General features: G+C 40.2%; 1 protein-coding gene across 1 annotated transcript in view; it reads right to left on the minus strand.

The window, feature by feature from the left end:
- Window positions 1–741: 741 nt before the first annotated feature.
- VWA8 (von Willebrand factor A domain containing 8) overlaps window positions 742–20,072 on the minus strand; it is a gene marked incomplete at its 5' end in the record, with an annotated part of 200,290 nt that continues 180,959 nt past the window's right edge. The window contains 5 exons of the mRNA XM_082496817.1: window positions 742–3,121; window positions 5,542–5,780; window positions 6,971–7,069; window positions 16,509–16,667; window positions 18,539–18,664. Coding sequence (XP_082352943.1) covers window positions 3,013–3,121; window positions 5,542–5,780; window positions 6,971–7,069; window positions 16,509–16,667; window positions 18,539–18,664 — 732 coding nt within the window. The 3' untranslated portion in view covers window positions 742–3,012. The remainder of the gene's footprint in view (window positions 3,122–5,541; window positions 5,781–6,970; window positions 7,070–16,508; window positions 16,668–18,538; window positions 18,665–20,072) is intronic.

Below are 20,072 nucleotides of genomic sequence, written 5' to 3' on the forward strand. Positions count from 1 at the left end.
ATCTCTAGAGGTCCCTTCCAACTCTGAAAACTCCGTGATTCCGTGATAAACAGAACTAGACCAAAATCTACATTATAAGAGTTAGCTAAAATCACTACTACTGATGTGACTAATGCTATTAAAGCATTAGCGAGAGGTCAGGACCTGCTCCAACCGGCAGCTCTATTCATTCGCCAAAACAGTGCCTTTTCATAAAACCCGATGAGTGCGAAAGTGCCTTAATAAACCATGAGAAGAGATGAAAAATACCTTAACGCGCTTTCAGAGGGATTGAGTGACACACAACGCTGGTGCGCGCATTGCAATGAGAGCAGTCACCGGTGCTGCTGTCAGTTAAACAAAGCCACGTTACTCTTAAGCATTTTACTAATTAAAAATAAATGCGTATTAAAAAGCTCTGCAATTCCCAGGGACATGAAAGAAGAGTGTTTGCTTTCTGAGTGGTGAAATAACACTGCCAGCCCTTGCGAGACAGGGAAAAGCACAGCTGCTGCTTTGATTTCCCCGGGGTAGCGATGGGCATTAAAGTAGGTGAAAGATGCACGACCAGGGGAAAATTTTGCCCTGAATTGTTACAATTTCGAGAGTTGCTGTTGGGTCAACTATGCTCTGCAATGAACCGTTGTCAAAAGCAAAACCCCAAACCTTTCCTTCTGTATCAAAAACAAAAAAAAAAGGGAAAAAACAAAAGACAATTTTCATTCATTTCTTCTCCCCTTCTCTCAAAATTTACCGGGAACTGCTTCCACCCTCTCCCAGCCACCCTCCCAGCCAGGCCTGGCCCTGGACATGGCCATGTCCTGTGGGCCCATGAAACATGAAGTGAAACACAACAGACGTCTCCCGAAACCAAGAATAAAATTAAACAGTACAGAAAGGCAACTTTAAATAGCATGACATGAAATACAATTTACAGGGATAATCAAACAAAAGGTTTAAAATTGGGCTTACCTTGGAGTTTCCCTTAAATAACACTATTTTTTTACAATAAAGGTAACAGCTTTATACTGCACGTAAATCTGAGGTGAGGAAATTTATCCACTCAAGTAATCTAGAAAGTGTACAGTATATCTGCTAATTAACTGTAATAAAATGCTTCTTTTTTTGAAGGACTGCTGGCAATAAAAGCAGAGATGCGGAAGGAATTTCCATGTAAAAACACATTTACTAACAGACTTATTAATATGCCAGTTCTTTATTGCATTTAGTATCTCATCGTATTTTTACAGGACCAAGATATTTATATTTTGAAGTGTACTTCCCCTTAGCAGCCGTGTCTGTGTGTATGTGCGTGTACATGCATTTGTCCCAGCCAGGGATAACCTTCTCCTCCCAATTCCCTTCTCTCCAAACAGGAATTGCATCTCCAGCCTCTTTGTTTTTGCATATATAGTTATCATAACAATACTAACAAGCCTTTGAAAAACGTCTTCCGTCCTTCTCTTGCCATAAAGTTTCAAAGCTGGCCAGGCTTTGGAATAAATATGGAACTAAATATGGAACATTTCTGATGCTCTGGTAAAGATTTTTGCTGCAGGACTGATGGAGTAGAGAATGACCACTAGAAACTGGACCCTTTAAAACTCTGACGGTTGTATTTAACAAGATCAAATTAATTTGCCTCCTCTTCTCCAAATATACTGCTCACAGTGCGGTTTGAGCAACTGTGGGATTAAGAGAAATATTAGAAGTGAAGTATTGCAATTGCTGCTTCAGATTTTTGTAAGTACTGTCCCTTGACTTTTTTCTATTCAGTTACCCTCAAATTAATATCAGCAGACTATTAGTGATGATGCACACCCCCCCGCCCCAGCTTAATTAAATCGTACATTCAATTCATCAAGTATTCCAGTGTTCCTGATGCACTACAAGATATCTATTCTTTAGCAGCTACAGAGGAATTATTGCCTCATGGGACAAGCCAAACACCAGCCAATGGAATTATAAAATAAGTCTTTATACTTATCCTGGATATTAAATATACCACAACACAGATATCTTGCTAAAATAAAAATAGATTTTTTTCCTCTTCCTTTATAAAAAAGACCTAATTTTCTCATGCCTAGATCTCTCCTCCGGTTTCATCTTCAAAAGACCCAAGCAAAACAGATCATGAAGGAGCTCTAGCAAAGCATTAGTAACTTTTTGTCTCCTGACTGTAAAGGCACTTCCATGTACTGGGGCCATCCCAGGGATTCTGGACAACACTGCCGTGGGACAGCATCATTGGTCATGCAAAGGAGATGCAGTAGTAGTGCCCCCTATGAAACACTGGCTGTTGGGTTCTTAAGACGGTTTTGACCCTTTCCCCTTACTTTTCACAGACAGAACTGAAAGAATCTTTTTTTTTTTTTTTTTTTTTTTCGTTTCTTAACAGCCACTTTCTCCAGATCTGACAACTGAGCACCGTGCCTGATCAGATAATGAATGTTTACACGCCACGGTCAGTGTTTCCAAACTGCTCCATTGTTCCCAGCATCCAGCGGTGAAGCCCCGATGCCCGTCAGGACAAGAAAGCAACAGCAGAGGAAGGAAGGGTTTCCTGCCTGACAAGAGCAGGCCTGTTTAAATCAGAGATGGAGTTGACCACCCATTCAAACATACACGCACAAACCACTGAAACAGATTGCCCGGCTCTGCCTTGCATAATATTAGCAAATCCCAGCGAACCGTGTTTAATAAAATAGGGTGAGATGATACCGTAGTGCTGGCAACACGGCAGGCAGAGGAATGATCACAAACTGTCCTTTTATTTGTTTGTCCCTCCGGAAAAACATTCGCCATTCTGCGATTTACCTCCGCCCTGCTGCAGTTCTTTGAACGTGCTAAGTCGGCTGAGAGATTTGGGGTGAAATTATACAGCCTGGCTGTCGTGCAGATTTGGGTCGCTTTGCTGATTAGAGAACAGCATGTATTTTATTAATAACTGTGTTTATCCTCGACTTTAGGGTTTGTATCTCCAGCAGGAGCGGGTTTCTTCTTTGAATTCACGCCCTGTGACATCAGTGATGCTTAGGCACTTGACAACATGGTAGATGTGAAGATCTGCTGCAAAATCTGGGGGATCTCTTTGGTATCCATGGCAATAAAAGACCGACCTGCTGGTAGTGTCCTCTGCAGCCTAAGGGGCAGAATGAAGGACAAGACACAATAAACATTTCAAATTATCTTCCACAAGCCAAGGTTCCTTAAGAACGGCTCTTTTTCCTTTTGAATACCTTCCCAGTCCATGCCATTCCCGTCGCTGTCACCATGCAATTAAAGGCTTGGGAAAGCAGCAGTGGGAGGAAACACTGAGAGCAGCTAAGTCACAGAAGTCCTTTCAGCAAGATAATCAAGGGTGTTTCCAGAGACTTCTATCCCTGCCCTCCTTCTGATGTGCAAAAACTCCATTTTGATCAAGGTACCAGTGACCCCATGAGGTATTACCACAACTGGTTTTCTGAGGGCAGCTAGAGATTTACTCTGGAAATGAAGATATTTACTTACTCTAAACAGATTACCATGAGCCCAGAGCTCTTTCAGTTCAACACCTCCAGTGATTCTAAATGTGCTCTTTGTATTTGGTCTTTGAGATTGCAGCAGATTAGATGGAAAGATATTTTTCTGCCAATATTAGCTTGACGCATTTTTATTCACAGCTTAACTCCCCCTTAAAAAAGCTAAACAAGATGCACGTCACAAACCCCATCTCCCTCATGTCCAGTCAGCAGGCTTGGCATTTATTTTTTTCACTGCTTTTTAAACGAGTTTATGCTCCACACCATTTCTCCAATGCTAAGTTAACTCTCACTTTTAAAGTGAGTTTTTAAAAAAGCTGCAACAGAGAATTCCCTTCTCCTTCCCCCACAGCAGTTACAGGAAGGCTTTGTCTAATTCTGTGCTTCCACGTACATAGAAATGCATTTCAGTCACAGCATTGTGTGCATTTTCCATCCCCAGTGACCTAGGCAATTATACGATCTCCTCTTACACAGCAGGATATGGTCAATGCTGTTTTTTTTTTATTCCTAGCAGAAGGAAAAGGACTTTCTGTAATTATAATCTTTCAGAATGTATTCTCTTTTCATGCATAATGCAGCTCTGACGCACAGACCTGCAGACACGACCAATGGTGGCTGTGGCAGCTGTATCTTTCAACTCTTTTCTGACTAAAACTATGTACCAAGGGCCAATTCCCTTTGGGCCTTCTCTTATTCTGCTCTAGTTGAAGACTCAAAGAGAAGAAGAAAAGGCACTGCTGATATTTGTGGCTATACCAGCTCTTTGCTGCATGTACTGCTCCTCAGTGGATGTGGAACCAAGGGACACCTGGGACAGAATCTCCTTCTTTTCCCCTGTGCCCAAACAATTTAAAATTAAATTATGTAGTAGCACTAAAAATAGGTATATTGGCTCAGATTCTCTGAAGAACTTGTCTCTAACACAAGGAGAATATCTGACTTAAATATCTGGCAGTTTTGAAGACCATTAAACTCCAGCTTCTCTTGCTTTAATCTCTTTTCTTAGGCCCACACACATTCCAACCGCGTACTGGGCAACGGCAAAGGCACCGTGTCTCCACCACTATTACGTAGTGATATTACATACGGGGATAGTGCACATCCTCCAGTGGGAGGACAGCTTCAGGTGCTCCCTTTGGATGCGCAGAATGCTCTGAACTATCTGGCTGTAAGGGATGTCTGCAAGGACCCATGAACCAGTCTCCTCCCTGACACAAGTCAGAAGCTACTGCTTCTCACTAGTAGATTAAACAAAAAAAAGAATGATGGATGAAAACTTTGACAAGAGCTGGCAATGTGCGCTTGCAGCCCAGAAAGCCAACCATATCCTTGGCTGCATCAAAAGAAGCATGGCCAGAAGGCTGAGGAGGTGATTCTGCCCCTCTGTGCCGCTCTGGTGAGTGGGACCTCACCTGGAGTACTGTGTCCAGCTGTGGGGTCCTTCCTCAGCACAAGAAAGACGTGGACCTGTTGGAGCAGGTCCAAAGGAGGGCTACAAAGATGATCAGAGGGCTGGAGCACCTTTCCTATGAAGACAGGCTGAGAGAGTTGGGGTTGTTCAGCCTGCAGAAAAGAAGGCTCCCAGGAGACCATATAGTGGCCTGTCAGTAAATAAAGGGGGCTCATAAGAAGGACAGAGAGAGATTTTTTGCCAGGGCCTGTAGTGACAGGACAAGGGGCAACAGTTTTAAACTGGAAGAGGGTAGGTTTAGACTGGACATAAGGAAGAAATGTTTTATGATGAGGGTGGTGAGACACTGGCACAGGCTGCCCAGAGAAGCTGTGGATGCCCCGTCATTGGAAGTGTTGAAGGTCAGGTTGAGCAACCTGATCTAGCAAAAAATGTCCCTGCCCATGGCAGGGGGGTTGGACTAGATGTTGAAGGTCCCTTCCAACCCAAGCCACTCTATGATACTATGATGTGCAAAATACCAGCACGGGCAACTATGCCTAACTTCACTGCAATAAACCCACAGTTTAGATTTATGATGAATGGAAAGAAAGTAAGTTATATTAGGCATAAACCAAATATACTTACCTATCTGCCTGGTCTCCTAAGGATCCTATAAATATGGCAAAAGCATTGACTTGAGCATTGGTGGTCAAGACCTGGGCAAACCTTGATGGCTGAATACCATATCGCTCGAGATTTGCATCACTCAAGACGATAACAAAATACTCGTCAGCCTCTTCTTTGGCGATTTCACGAATGGCGTGCTCTGTCCCTTCCAAGGTATGGTCTCCACTCATGCAGAACTGAGCGTGGGCATGCATGATCTGTGTGCACAGCATAACCAAGTGGAAATACGTAAAATGACTTTAGGAATAAACATTCATTTCAGCTGGCACAGGAGGTAGTAAATATTCAGTTATGCCATATTAGGGGATGCTTCAGAAATGTGGACAGTGCTCCAGATACTACAGAAGATGCAGATTTTTGTACAAAATATGTATTTTAAGACAGGCATCACTTCTTAAAAACACAGTGGGTCAAACAATCAAAACATGGACGTAATTAGATTGAGCCTTAAGGAAGGTAAAATACTTTGATCAGCTGCTGTTTGAGTAGCTACATTTCTATGTATTTAAGGAAGAAAACAGAGCTTCATTTCTTAATACTATGACCAGCTCCTGCCTCTTTGTAATTCCCACTAGACTTCCAAACCCTAGTAGTGGCACAGTCATTATCAAATATCTGACTCCTGACAGAGGCAGAAAGGTTTTAAAATGTTGAAACATTTTGTTTGAGCTTATATGAAATAAATACACTGTTTTCACTGATGAAGCTGTTTCCTATGCAGAAGGCAAGGAATTTTAGACATTAGAAAATCCAGTCCTTCTAACTCAAGTAGCTGCCACTCTTTTAAAATACTTTTTGAAGGTAGCTCAAATACACAGTTCTGACCTATGGAGCTGCCAACCAGGTAAATCCTAAAATATACTCAACTTCTCTTCATCCTTTTATAGTAAAATCTTGGTGAACACACTCACTTTGCAATTGTGATTTGACACTTTTTCAATTTAGCATCAACACATTTTCCCACTGCTACTGTGACACATAACTTCTTGAAGGTACCAGGCTAAATCACTGACCTGGGATCCCTCTACAGTTTAAATTAGTCACTTACGCACTAATAATATCACCACACGGTTTAGAGCGAGCTATCTGTATGACTGTATAATGCTTGGAACTTCCTATATTCTTTGACAGGTAGTGAAAATGACATATTTATGACACAGCAGTCCAGAAAAAGGCATACCTAGCTTCTGCTATTTTGGCATAATTTGTTTTCTGCCATGTTTCTGATAGGTCCTGTTTCAATTTTATGCAAATATTCAGATTCTGCTTTCTTGTCTTTCTTTTATTTTACTCTCCTTATGTTTTGCATTCTGTGACCCACCTACAATTTTATCTTTGCAGTCATAAAATCCTTAATTATCCGACATCACTTATCCGTAGGATTTACCTTAAGAATCTCTAATCTTTGCTTATTGTTCTTGGGAACTTTGTCACTCCCAACCAAGGCGATGTCGAAGCCATCTCCTGAATGTCCAACAATATCGTACTGCAAGAAAGAAACTTCATCAGTCATCTGTTAGTCACAAATGGCCCTTGGGTCACAATGACACGAGACAGATCAAAGGCAATTTGCTTTCAACAAGAAAACCCAAATACCGTTCCCTGCTTCTGCTTATGAGCTGCTTAAGGGAACTACTCGCAGTTTCTCACCGACATGAAAACATGGGAAAGAATTGCTAAATAATGAAATTACAGAACAGTTACTTATTTCCATGGTCTGTTTCTCACATCACCCCACCAATTGCAGAGCGGTGATGCGTAAGATCAAGACCTTGCCCTCTCACATTGTCTGTGTATTTTTTTAAAGTAGCGATTTTCATCCTCTCGAGTTTGACAAACAAGAAGTGCATTGTTTGAGAGTAGCTCCCATGTTTGATGGATCTTTTTTGTGACCTCATTCTGCTCTGAAAGAAAAAGTACTACAGGCTTTCTTTTTTTGAAAATTAGCACTCCTTATTTTTGTGCATAACAGATCAAAGTCATTGCTGAAAGTATGTAGAGAAGTGAATTCCAAGAGTCTCTGTATGTTTTCAAAGATGATGTGCACATCATTCTCCTGTGAAAGATGCTGCAAAAAGGACATGTAGAGCTGTAATAGTTCAAATTTCTTGTTGAACAAATAATGTAATATTGGGAAGGTCTTTGTTTTATGTGAGAGTTTTATTGTCTTTACATGAAAACCAAGACAAGCTGAGTTATGGCAAGGTCCTGACCTGCCCTTTGTGTTGTGGATGTGGCAGTCACCCCAGGGAGAATTCATAAGCAGGACAAAAGTGGATTTAAGAGCTGTCTACACCGAGTAATAGAGCACTGTGCATGGACCCTGAGCCCAGATCTGTGACCTGAGTTGGCAATTCCTCAACATGAATGTCCCCCTGACTAGCTGGCACAGACCTGTCTTTCGCTGACAGGGAGCCCTTGAGCAATATTTTGCTTTTCTGCTATCTTTTATTCAAGTACTGCCTACAGGTCCCTGACAGGTTCACCATCCCTAATTCCCACATAATAATTTCGTAAAAGGCAGGTCTACTCCTCAAAGTTTTTCTGTTTTTTTCTTTCCTATTGAAGACCACTTTATTTGGTGTAAGTTGGGTCCTGGAGACTGGAGAAATGACATTCTTTATTGACAAAGCTTTTCTTATATGTTTCCGTATCACTAATTTGCTTAAAAATATACCAAGAGTAGAAGAAAGCTATAGCAGCTGGAACAACACTTTTAAAGGTGACACCTCCCTCTGCAAAACAGCAAATGTGCCACATACCGTAGATTACTTTGCCCAAGGTCAGATCATTTTATGACAGCCCCACGTAACCCAGACTTCTTTCCCCTAGGAAATCTTTATATAATCTGGTCCCCACACTATCCCATTTATTTCTGCTCTCTTGGCTTTTCCCATTCCTGTTCTCAGCTCTTCCATTTCTCTATTTGCTACCCAGCCTTATGTAAAGCTTCCAGTCTGACACATGCTTTCTCTTTGAAACCTATTTTTTATCACCAATAATACTTCAGGCTCTCTTTCCTGATGAATATTTAGCTGGTGTTTCTGTCTTCCTCAAACTGTTATCCTTCCCAGAGAAAAGACATGGCAAATGAAAATACAAAAATTTCGAGAATAACGTTGAGGTTACATTCAGCATACTTCCAAATTAACATAGCAATAAATTCAGAATGTGAACCACACACAAAGACAGCGTGCATTTGTATTGTTTTAAAAACTAGAGGTTATTCAAATCAGAGGAACTAAATAAAGCAGTGGTTTAATGGAGCAGAAAATATATAGTGCTTATGTGGTTCTTATGTAATGTCAGAAATGTCCACAACTCTTCAGACTCTTAATTACAAAACCCTGCACGTCCTTTGCTGAACAGTTTTGTGTTCGGTATCACTTTTAAATCAACAACCTAATTACAGAAAGCAAAATGCTGTCATTCTCCTGCATAAAAAGAAGGCTGACTCCTTCGTAACGAGCTCCTTCCCAGCATTTCACGGACCTCTCCCACCAGGTGTCCTGGTATCAGCTTTGCCATGCTGAGTTCATGGGAAGAGGCCAAACTTTGCCATTTGGAAATATCATTTTAGTTCTTGGCACACACTAATAACAGACCAACCTTTCATCTCCAAAAGCCTGGGCTTAAACTCAGTGTGACAGCCTGCGTAAAGGGAACTGCTGTAGCTCCTCGATGAAACACCAGAGATTGACCCTACGGTTGGGGCCCCTCCGCATTCTTGCACGAGGTGGGAACGTACAACCCGGGTACGGGCAAGGCGAGGCTGAAATGATCTGAGCAAATTATTGCAGGCACGTAAAGGCATTCACCTGGGAACATCATGTCCTGTCTGTTCCCTCCTGGGGGAGCTGCGTATTATTCTCTGTGTGTGCCCATGCATGCGCCCGAGTATGTATACTTATATTTAACAGATGTTAACTGTTTCCTTGTTTCTTTGCTGACAGTTTACTACGCTATTTGTGATTAAAAAAAAAGCATGGTGAGGCAGCAGGGAAGAAGTGGCTGTTTGCTTCATCCTGGCTGCTGCATTCTGGGTCAAGTAGGGCCTCCCAAAAAGCAGGGCGAGATCCTGCCGTGCTGTGGAAAAGAAGTGCTGTGGTCACCAGCCCTCATATGTTGGTCCTCGTGGTCCTCTGATCCCCCTGAAAGTCAAGCCAAGGACCAGAGTAGCCAAAACCTAACGAGCGTGAGGTCACTTTGGGGTAGCTTAGCTCCTCAAACTGTGAGGTTGGATGAGTGTTTGTGCCCCAGCAAAGGAGGGGACGGAAACGAAGCAGTACTGACTTGGATTGACTTAAGTCAACATAGGAGTGCAGCCTGGGAGGCCCTCCCTAAGAGGGAGGGATGGATGGGAGCAGGCTCACAGCCAAGCTTTCGAGGTGACAGAAGGGAGTTGTTTCCCCAGGGGAATGTATGGAGTCTACCGCAATTTAGGAATACAGAGTTTGGGGCAGGAGTAAAACTGGAGCGAAGCAGCCCACTGCAAGAGCAAAGAAGGAGGATTTAAATCTCTCACCCAGGTTTTCTTTCAGTAAATTATTACCTCCTCCTGATCTGTGTTCTAGTAAAATGAACCCTTAGTGATTAGATGTTATCTTGGAGCGATCATTTTAAAGAAAAGGTGCAGACAGCTCCACAGCCCTGGCCAACTGGGAACCCCAACGCATGCAGGCACACGCACGCTTTGTCAGAACCAGTTTCCTTCCTTCGCAGTAGCTAAAGATGAGCACAGAAAAAGGGGCTCTGAGAAGCAAGGATCTGATGCATTTTTTTTTCCCATAAATTCCCTAGGAGAATTTATGCAGACGGTGTTACAAGCGAGAGAAGAGCTGTGATACGATCTTACTTGGAACTGACTTCCGTTTTGTTTTACAAAATAGATTGCAAGCATAGGCTCTCAGAACAAATTCAGCAGCAAAATACATGTTTGCCAGAGTGCAAGCTTAATTGAATTAATTTATTATTGTGGTAGACAGTGTCTTGTTTTCCAATAGCCTCAGGTACATGGAGACAAGAACTGCTCTATTCAGACCTGTGAGTACCCAATATGTAAACACGTCTCTCAAAATAGCATCATTTTGTTGGTTTCTTTCCTTACAGGTTAAAACAATCCCTATTCCGCTGTCACATTTGGCACTGAATGGATGGTTGCTGCTGCCTAAAATGGGTAAAATGGAAGACTTTGTCTTCTGCAGCTGCCATGCCAAAAGGTTTAATTTCCGAAGGCATTTCAAAAGCTGAAAGACGACGCATGCTGAATGTAAAAGGCAGTGTGAATTAGACAGGCCTCTGCCGGAGGGTTTGATCTTTATAAATTCATCTGTTCTTTGCACAACACTGAACATTCTTTTTTTCCTGAAGTTATTTCAACCCTTTTGTTTATTATTTAAAAGAGACTATTCTGCCAAGCATGTGGAACGTTTCTTCTTTTCCTGAATTAACAGTGCTGCCTCCATAGTAAATTTTACGAATGGGGAATGCTGAAATGGGCATATAAAATCTGCAATATCCCTTTAATATAGCTATAAATAACAATTTGGGCTTTTCCTGCCTGTTACATAACATGCCATTTATTGAGCCGTTTGCAATATTTTAAAGGCTTCATAAAATTGCTGTTGGATAATTTACTGGACATGCCTCCTAAATCTGCCATCATGTGTGCAAAAGATGGTAATTAGGGATGATATAAAACCATATGGTTTGTGTGACAGACATAATACTACCTCAGATGAAACAGAGAACAAACTGCCCTTCTGTACATTTTCAAATAATTGGCATCTAAAATGAGGTGTATAAAAGATGTAAGAACTTTAATCCTGCAAAATAACTTGCTTATTATAATGTACACTTATAAGTGATGCATCTACACATTTAAAGGGGCCAAGGGGCATTTGTAGGAACATACTTAACCCCAATTATTAGGATGAGACTGAGAATGTGGCTTCTATTATCTCAGTCACTCCCACTCTTTTTTTTTAATAAAGCACTTCAGAGGAAGTGTGGATGGGATGACATTGGAGGAGGGCTTTGAAACATGGCTGTTAATTTAAATGGATTTCCCGACTGTGGGATGAGCCTCCCATTTGCCCCTAGACAAGGAATGATTCACTGCCTGCACTTATGGGAAATGGAAGCAGGGAGGTTGTCCTACGCAAGCATAAAAAGCTGACAAATACCTGCTGGCACTTGTCTGACTTTCTATGAAGGATAACTTCGTTACGGGCTTGGTACAGCCACATACCCAATACTTAGCTCTTCTGTATAAAAAAGCAGGGAGAGAGTATTCTCTGCCTTCATTCAGTGCTGTACAGACCAATCATACAATCAAGATCACCAGTGATACCAAGGGGTACAATACATGGGGAGAGCTCAGCCGGTAGGATAAAACAACCAAGGAAAAGCCAATCTCATTAATTCACAACCTTTTTTTTAGCAGAGAACTAAACCAAGCACTAGCAGAAAAGTGATCTTGAACCACAAATTGGTTTCCGAGGTTTGCACTGCACTTAGATAGCAGAAGGGAACTTCACTATGTAAATCCCCTTTGAATGCTTTGCTCAACATGCCTGATGGTCTTCCAGGTTCAACACACATTGTACAAGAAACCCCTCAAATTTGCAGCACATGTTGTTGTGGTCCTGGCAGATGGGGCTACAACAGGAACAGATAACAGCAGGCATATCTAAACCCCAAAAGCGTCTATTTTTATAAACACACTGTTGGAAGGCGATGAGAGGAGAAGGAAGAGAAAGAAAAAAGTGATACACGGCAGATTTCTCATCACACACAACACAGTAGTGTGTTCTTTTCTCTTTTTTCATATGGTTCCTCTTTTAGACGTGAGAAACGTATGCCATTTTTGCGGGCGTACCCAAATTTCAGCTTTGTCCCGAGAAAAATTAGCAGCATCTTGCAAAGTGTCAGTGTTTTACAGACTGGAGTCACAGATATTTTAAAACAATCACTGGCTCTCTTACTCTTTGAAGACCTAATTACACTCATTAGAAAGTGAGGAACTAGTGCATGTTCTGGTTATTGATCGCGTTCACGCAGGTGTAGCAACTGCCATACCAGATTACACATAAAAAAATTAAATCTGTATTTTCAAGCTGGAGATTTTAGAAATGCTATTTATTGTTATCAAGGGAATGACTCAATGAGTCCATCAGCACATTTCTCATATGACAGGACTGTGTAATGTAGGTTAAAAAGAGATACTTTAGCCTAATCATCCAATCATATTAAGAATATGGTTCAAACGCGTCTAGTTAATAAATGCCTCTGTGCTCATTTTGGGGGATGACTTCAGTGGCCAGTGAAACATAAGGCCACATCTTGTTTGCTGTCCTAGTAATCTCTGGTCTACTCTTGTAGATATTATGCCTAGAGTAAATCAAATCCCAATAAGGCAGAACAGACAGATGTGGAGGAAGAAAAATACTTTTCTTCCCTTGGGCAAAAGCAGCTCTGAAGTTGACAGAGTTTACACTGGATCCGGCCAGCCTTGAATCAAGGGGGGCTGTAACTGCTCCCTCAAAGTTCTCTATCCAGTGGAAGGACCCCTTAAAAGGAGGAGAGTTACCCTAGAGGCAATTGAAGTCGAACAGACACAGGGGCTGATGACAACTTTTTTTTTCTTGGTACGTCACTAAAATTTCCAGCATCTTCCTCACCACTGTTATTTTAAATATAAAATTGGTGTTACAGCTGTCCTGACTCAGAGTTTGTAAGGATAACATTACTACTCCTGTCTTACTATTATGAAAGAGTGGCAATTTTCACATCTAATAACTACACGTGGGTTTTGTGTAAATGTTTTTACAAATGGTTAGTGGTTATTAGAGGGGCACATTTACTATTACAACTAACTGCAGTTTGAGCTATTTGCTCAACCAAATACAGGTTTTCACTATATGCATAGCAAAATACTGACCAATAGCAACTACTGCCAAGCAAAATGGAATAATCTGTAATAGACACAGAGGGATTTGAAAGGTAATGAAACATAATATTTTAAAATCCCAGAACTAAAGACAGTTCTTAATGATCTTACTAATTCTGCACAGTGGGCTGTCTGTCTACTTCTCCATGTTATTCCTTAACCATGCACCTGAGGGTCATGTCTGGGTTCTCAGCTATAGAACTGCACTGGAAATAAGGACAGCTGGTTGTCTACCACTGCACTGCATTTTTTTTTCAGCATCATCACCTTCTAAGCCACTGTCCTCTGTCGTGTAAATGTAAAATAATTCATTATTCTTAACAAGGGCAGAACGGCTGTAGTAGAACAGAACGAACAACTGTTCCCTGGTCACTGTTTCCATTTTACTCAAGGTTTTAGAAGTTCCTTGATTTTTATGTCCTCCAAACCAAGCAGTTCTTGCCTACTCAGCCATTCCTTGTATGTGGACACTTCCATGCCCTTTGTAACCTTTGTCACCCTCTCTTCTTTTTCAGGTCTAGAAGAACTTCTGTGAGATGGGGGACCAAAGTTGCACACATTATTCCTTATGTGAATGCACTATGGATGTTTACAGCAACATTCCGATGCTTTCTGCTTTATTGTCTGCTTTTTTGCTAATAGTTTCTAACACTCGATTAGCTTTTTTGACAGCTGGTGGGCACTGAGTATTCAAAGAACCATACAAGATTTCTTTGTTGAGCACTCATATATAGCTGAGAGAGAGCACTAAGAGGTAGCTGAGACTTCCTCACTGTGTATTTAAAATCAGAATTGTTTGCTTCCATCTGCAGCACTTTACATTTAACAGCACTGAACACCATCTGCCATTTTATTTCCCAGTCACCATTTATGGCCAGGTTCTTCTCCAACTTCTAGCAGCTGGATTTCCCTTTCTGTTTTCCCAAATAACTTCATAAAACTAGCAACTTTTGTCACCTCACTATCCACCCCCTTTTACGGATCACTAATGAATATGCATAACAACATGGGCTCTGGGACAAATCCCAACACCAGTGACCTTTCATCACTTCTTTACTCTAAAAAATGAACCACTTAAGTCTGTTTTCTACATTTTTAGCAGTAGTTCATTTATCTGAAGGCTCTCCCTTTTATCCCCAAAGCACTATCATTTCTTCACGAGCCTCTGGTGAGAGACTTTGTCAAATAATTTTGGCTAAGGAGACTCTATCAACCAACCTTGCTTGTCATATACATAGAGACTCTTGAGAATGCATTACTTCCCTTTACAAAAGCCATGTTGACTATACCCCAATATATTGTATGTATCCTTGTGTCCACTACATCTATTTTGTCTTCATTTTTGGATAATCCTGCATTTATTTGGCCATGCTAATATGTGTGCTGCTCAGATATGCCCGATTGACCAAGACACACAAATTGTGTTGTATAATTACACTGCCCCTGTTAATATATGTCATTGACTTTTCTATTAGCAGTGAGCAGGAAATACATGAGCGGCTGAACCAATAAACCCCTTGTTTCCCATGATTATCTTAATTACATTCGAGTTTCCACATGGCTTCCCTTGGTTACAGTCTAAGCTTATGGTCTCAGCATTTTTCTCCAACAGGAATACAGAGCATCACTCTCTACCTGGCCTATTTTCATGACATTTGCAGGAATTTAGTGTCTTTGGGAACAAAACCACGGCTTCAAATTTGTTTGAAATTGTGCAAAATGCTCTGTTTAAGCATGTTTAAGGGGAAGAAAGCATTATGGTAGCACACGCCTCATTTCCTTAGGAAAGTAGGCCAAAGACATAATGCCTCTTTACCTTTATAGCCTTTTACCTGGGAAATGGAAGTTTGAATGCCTGTACCTTAGAAGACATTCTAGAAGTACATGCCTCTGTGTGGCCTATTTTTGTACACGAGATTCTATGGAAGAATAGAAACCTGTAGGATTATGCTGTTGGAGGAACAATTTGAAGCAGATCTAGCTGAACTGATCTGCCCTAAATTTTCTATTAATTTTGTTTAAGAGATTTTACATTTAGTTTAGATGTATTTTCATAGAATCATAGAATCATAGAATCATGGAATGGTTTTGGTTGGAAAGGACCTTGAAGAGCATCGAGTTCCAACCCCCCTGCCATAGGCAGGGACACCTCCCACTACACCAGGTTGCCCAAGGCCATGTCCAGCCTGGCCTTGAACACCTCCAGGGATGGGGCCTCAACAACCTCTCTGGGCAACCTGTTCCAGTGTCTTACAACCCTCAAAGTGAAAGATTTTAAGTCTTATGTTTGAGATACTCTTTGGTAAAAGCATCAGACATCTTTATTCTTCCATTAAACACTAAGTCCGTCAAGAATTAACTTGAGACTGCCCATTCCTGTCATTTTTAAGGCTAAACAAACATACCCTAGACCTTGTTTAGGCTTATTGAGACAAAAAAGGGTATAAAACTTATTTATGTTTCCTTTGCAGGCTACCATTAAATAACATTTGGAACCTAATACCTTTCAGCACAAGAAATTATTTACTTGCTTTCAGGTAACTGGAAGAGAACACAAGTAAGGGACAAAGAAGTTTGGTCTTCTCCTGTGACAAAGTACTACTGTCTGTACTCTGGGCAGATGGAAAGGCAGGGCAAGTTTGCATGTTTTGAAGCTCATATTTACTTGTATTCTGTAGGCTTAAGTGTTTCTGCTCAAAGAAACAAATAAGCAGATAAATACAGAAAAAGGCAGCAAATTTCACTAAATCAAAGTCTTTAAAGTCTTAGATTGAATTCTCCTCTGCTGAAGCGTGTAATGTTTCTTATCCATTTACTAGTATTATTTTTCAGGTTGCTAGAAATAGATTAATGTCTTTATTTCCTTGCGGGAATGAATAACGTTCTTTGGCCAGACTGCCTGCTGAAACACTTTTTCCACTGCTCCGCACAGCCTGTGCAATAACCACAGAACTCCTAGCCCAGCCGTAATTACCTTGAATTTGTGCTCATAATTCTCAAAAGCTTCCATGACCATGCAGACAGCCTCCATGGAGCGTTCCAGTCGTCCATCCACCCCGTTAAAGCGGTACATGCTACCAGAAACATCCACCACCAGACGCAAGCGTTTAGGTTTTTGCTGGGGGCTCCCAGGCTGACAGGGAAACATAGCAGGAAAAAACCCAATATAAATAGGAAAGCTAAACATCAGTAATGCTAAAACATTTCAGAAAGAGAACCCAATGGACTTTGTGAAGCAAGAAACTTTTATCCAGCAAACGCTGATTATTTTTAAAAAAAAGAACAAAACCATTTTAACTTTTTTTTCTAACCGTTTCAGCCCAGTTACTTGACAGATATCTCAATTCATTCTTTCCCCTCACCTTCAATGACTGGAAACAAAATACTTCCAAAAATTCCACCCATGCTTGTCAGGAAAATAGTTTTTCTGCCTCAGTTTTGATTCTTAACATTTTATCTTAGTAATGAGACTCTCAAATTTGCTCTTTCTGCCAAGGCTCATAATGAAAATGCTTTTCCTTGGCTTATGGGACTAACAGGGACCTGTATAAGAGTGCAAAAACTTGCCTGGTGAGGTTAATAACATTCCAAAAATTTTTGAAATCTTGTTCTGATTAACTACTAGTTTCTTCTTCATTCTGATCTTGAAACTATTATTTTTTTCCTGAAAACAATCCCCATCTGTTTTAACAATTTTTGGCACAGTACATTCAAGGGAGGTGTTTTATTTAGTGTGCAATGAGCTGAGTTTGGATTCAAGTGTAAGGCTATTAAAGAGGATCTCGCAAAAAAAACGGTTACATTAAAAATAGATAACTAAAATGTTTCTTTTACCTGTAAAGGGTTGCAAGCATTTGTGTGCTTTATTCATTTAATTATTCTCTTAACAGACTGTGGCATCCCTGTCCTCCCAAAAGCAAAGGGAGCGAGATAGTCCAGTAAATCCTACATTTCTTTTGTTTTTTTTTACTCAAAACTTAAAGGTGCCTTTTTTTTTTCCTAATGGAACTATTTTTACAAAGCCTTAAAACTGATACATTGAGTAAATACATTTTGAAAAAAAAAGGAGAAACGAAGATCTAATCACTTTTCCCTTATTGATCTTTCACACAGGCAGTGCCAAGTTCCATAAACTGTTCAAAGCAACAGACACCAGGGCCAAGTAGCATAAAAAATAACACCAGGCATTCATCAGATGTGGGTAGCTGATGAGCAAAAGGATGTTGTACTCAGCTATTTAAAAAAAAAAAATAATCTTAGTGTAGTTAAAAATTGCAATCTGTCATTAAGTATTACTGTTAAATACTATGGACCAGCCCCAACAGTTTTGGCCAGGTTTTGTTGGTCTGATTCAAGCGGTTTCGGTGTTGCTGACTCACACTGGCCCAGCCATAATGTCTTCTAAGGAAAGGCTGGCTTGAGCCATAGGACAGACAACTTTATTGTATCTTAATGGCTTTTCCTCACACTTTTTCCCCATTATAATATTTATTCTTGTAAATCCAAATATCTGTGGAAGTTGAAATTCTTTGCATATCATGGAATAAGATGATATTTGTAAAAGTTTTTTTTTTTTAAACTTCCCAGGGTACCAGGGTATTTATTATTGAAAATGAAATGAAATTAAGTTAGTGAGAAAGTATTTTCCTTTTTCTTAGACAAACAAATGAAAATAAAATATAAATAAAGCTAAATAAAGTATAAGAACATAAAAACTGTTGCACTGGATCAAAACAAAGGACTGCTTAGATCAGCATCCTCTCTCTGAGAGTGGCAAAGAGCAAATACATGTGTATGACTATAAGAAGTGAAGCAGATCTTCCATCTTGTGGTTGGCTCCGTCTCAGGGACTTCCCAAGATTCTTCCCAATCTTGCCAAGATTATTCTGAGTTTCTCATCCCTATAACTCACTGACACTCCACTTATATTTGTACAGCCACTATGAAAACAGCAAATGGGTTAAGCACTTCCCCACTTCTCCCTGCTACTTGTTGGACACTTACTTGTGGTTCAAGTTCTCCCCGTCGTTTATATATGGCTTTTTCTCCTGTCAGCCCATCAATGATTTTGGCATCATCTAGCTCTCCAACAGCTTGGTGTCTCAGCCATTGTCTTTCCTTACCCTTGGCCTACAATGGAAAAGAAACCTTAGTTCACTCAGTGATGTGATTTTAAGCAATTTAAGACATACTGGCCATGACACATGAATGAATTTTCTTTGTAATGATGTGATAGTTTTGGCATAAGTCAAAGAAATCCGAACACATTTTCACAGCTGTCCTGTTCTTTTCTCTGAGAGAAAAATTAACACTGACAAAGAACACATTCCCTCTGTAATTTTGTCTTCTTTAAGTCATTTCATATATGGGAGTTTAACCATGGACTGTGGAAATGTTAACCTTTTTTCTTGCGAATGTGCTGGAAATCTGTGTAGCTTGTGCAGAAATACATACAACCAGAGGGACAGACACAACTGACCGTTTGTTATGTGCTCTCCATCCGAGCAGCGCAAGAAAAAATCATTGGGTGACCTAAAGGTAAAACTAAGTAGTATTTATCTTAGGTAATAGTAAGTGGTTTCTTTTAAAGTAATATTCATAAAAAAACATATTTATACTGTAAAATAAGAACCTTGAAAATTATGATATCTCAAGAGACAGTCCACCGAATGTTTCTTTTATTTTCTTTAAAAGAACACTGGTTACCTACAGCCTGACTTGATGAACATGCATTACAATCCAGGAACTCCAATATTCATGGAACTCCTGTACATAGAAGCAAGCACTAAAGATTGAAGAATCAAGTGTTTTCAGATTATAAGCAATATATTTAAGAATATTTGCAATGGATAGCTTAATTGTGGTTCATAATACATGTCAAACTGGCACAATACATAAGATCCATCTAAAGATGGCAAAGTCTGCATATATGGGTTTCACGGTTTATTTAATTCCTTCTGCTTAAATCTTCAGGTTGAAGTTGCTCATCCTAGTAGTAATCCCAGCAAGGAAAGAAGATTTTAAATGTATATATATATATATATATATATAATGCTTTTGCACTTTCAGCAAATTGCTGGTCAGTAGCTGGAGGAAAATCAAATATCCAGCAGGACACAAACTGCCTTAAACATTGGTTTTCAGTAATGAAAATCACTTGCTCTCCGATGAGCAGGAAGTGTTACATTACAAATCCCCAGTAAACTGCAGGGCTGGGATTTGAGAGGACAAATCTTTATAAGTTTTTGCAGTCTGAGCAGTCAGACAACAGCTTATTAAGCCTCAGAGAATCTTTGATTTTGCTTTGGTCAAAACTTATGACTTTTTCTTTTTGGTGTGTATGGAAGAAGGAGTTCTGCACTATTGTCTATTGCCTATAGCTACTCAAGACTAATTGACTATTTACCTATGACAATAAATGGGCAGAAAGAATACAAGACCAGAAAGAAAATGTTTTGATTAATTAATTTTAAAGTACAGAAATAATATAGTTGTGAAAAACAGGTTTATTAGTTAGGTTGTGTCAAAAGCTTTACAG

The sequence above is a fragment of the Vanellus vanellus genome (assembly GCF_965231255.1).
Source record: "Vanellus vanellus genome assembly, chromosome: 1".
NCBI lineage: Eukaryota > Metazoa > Chordata > Aves > Charadriiformes > Charadriidae > Vanellus > Vanellus vanellus.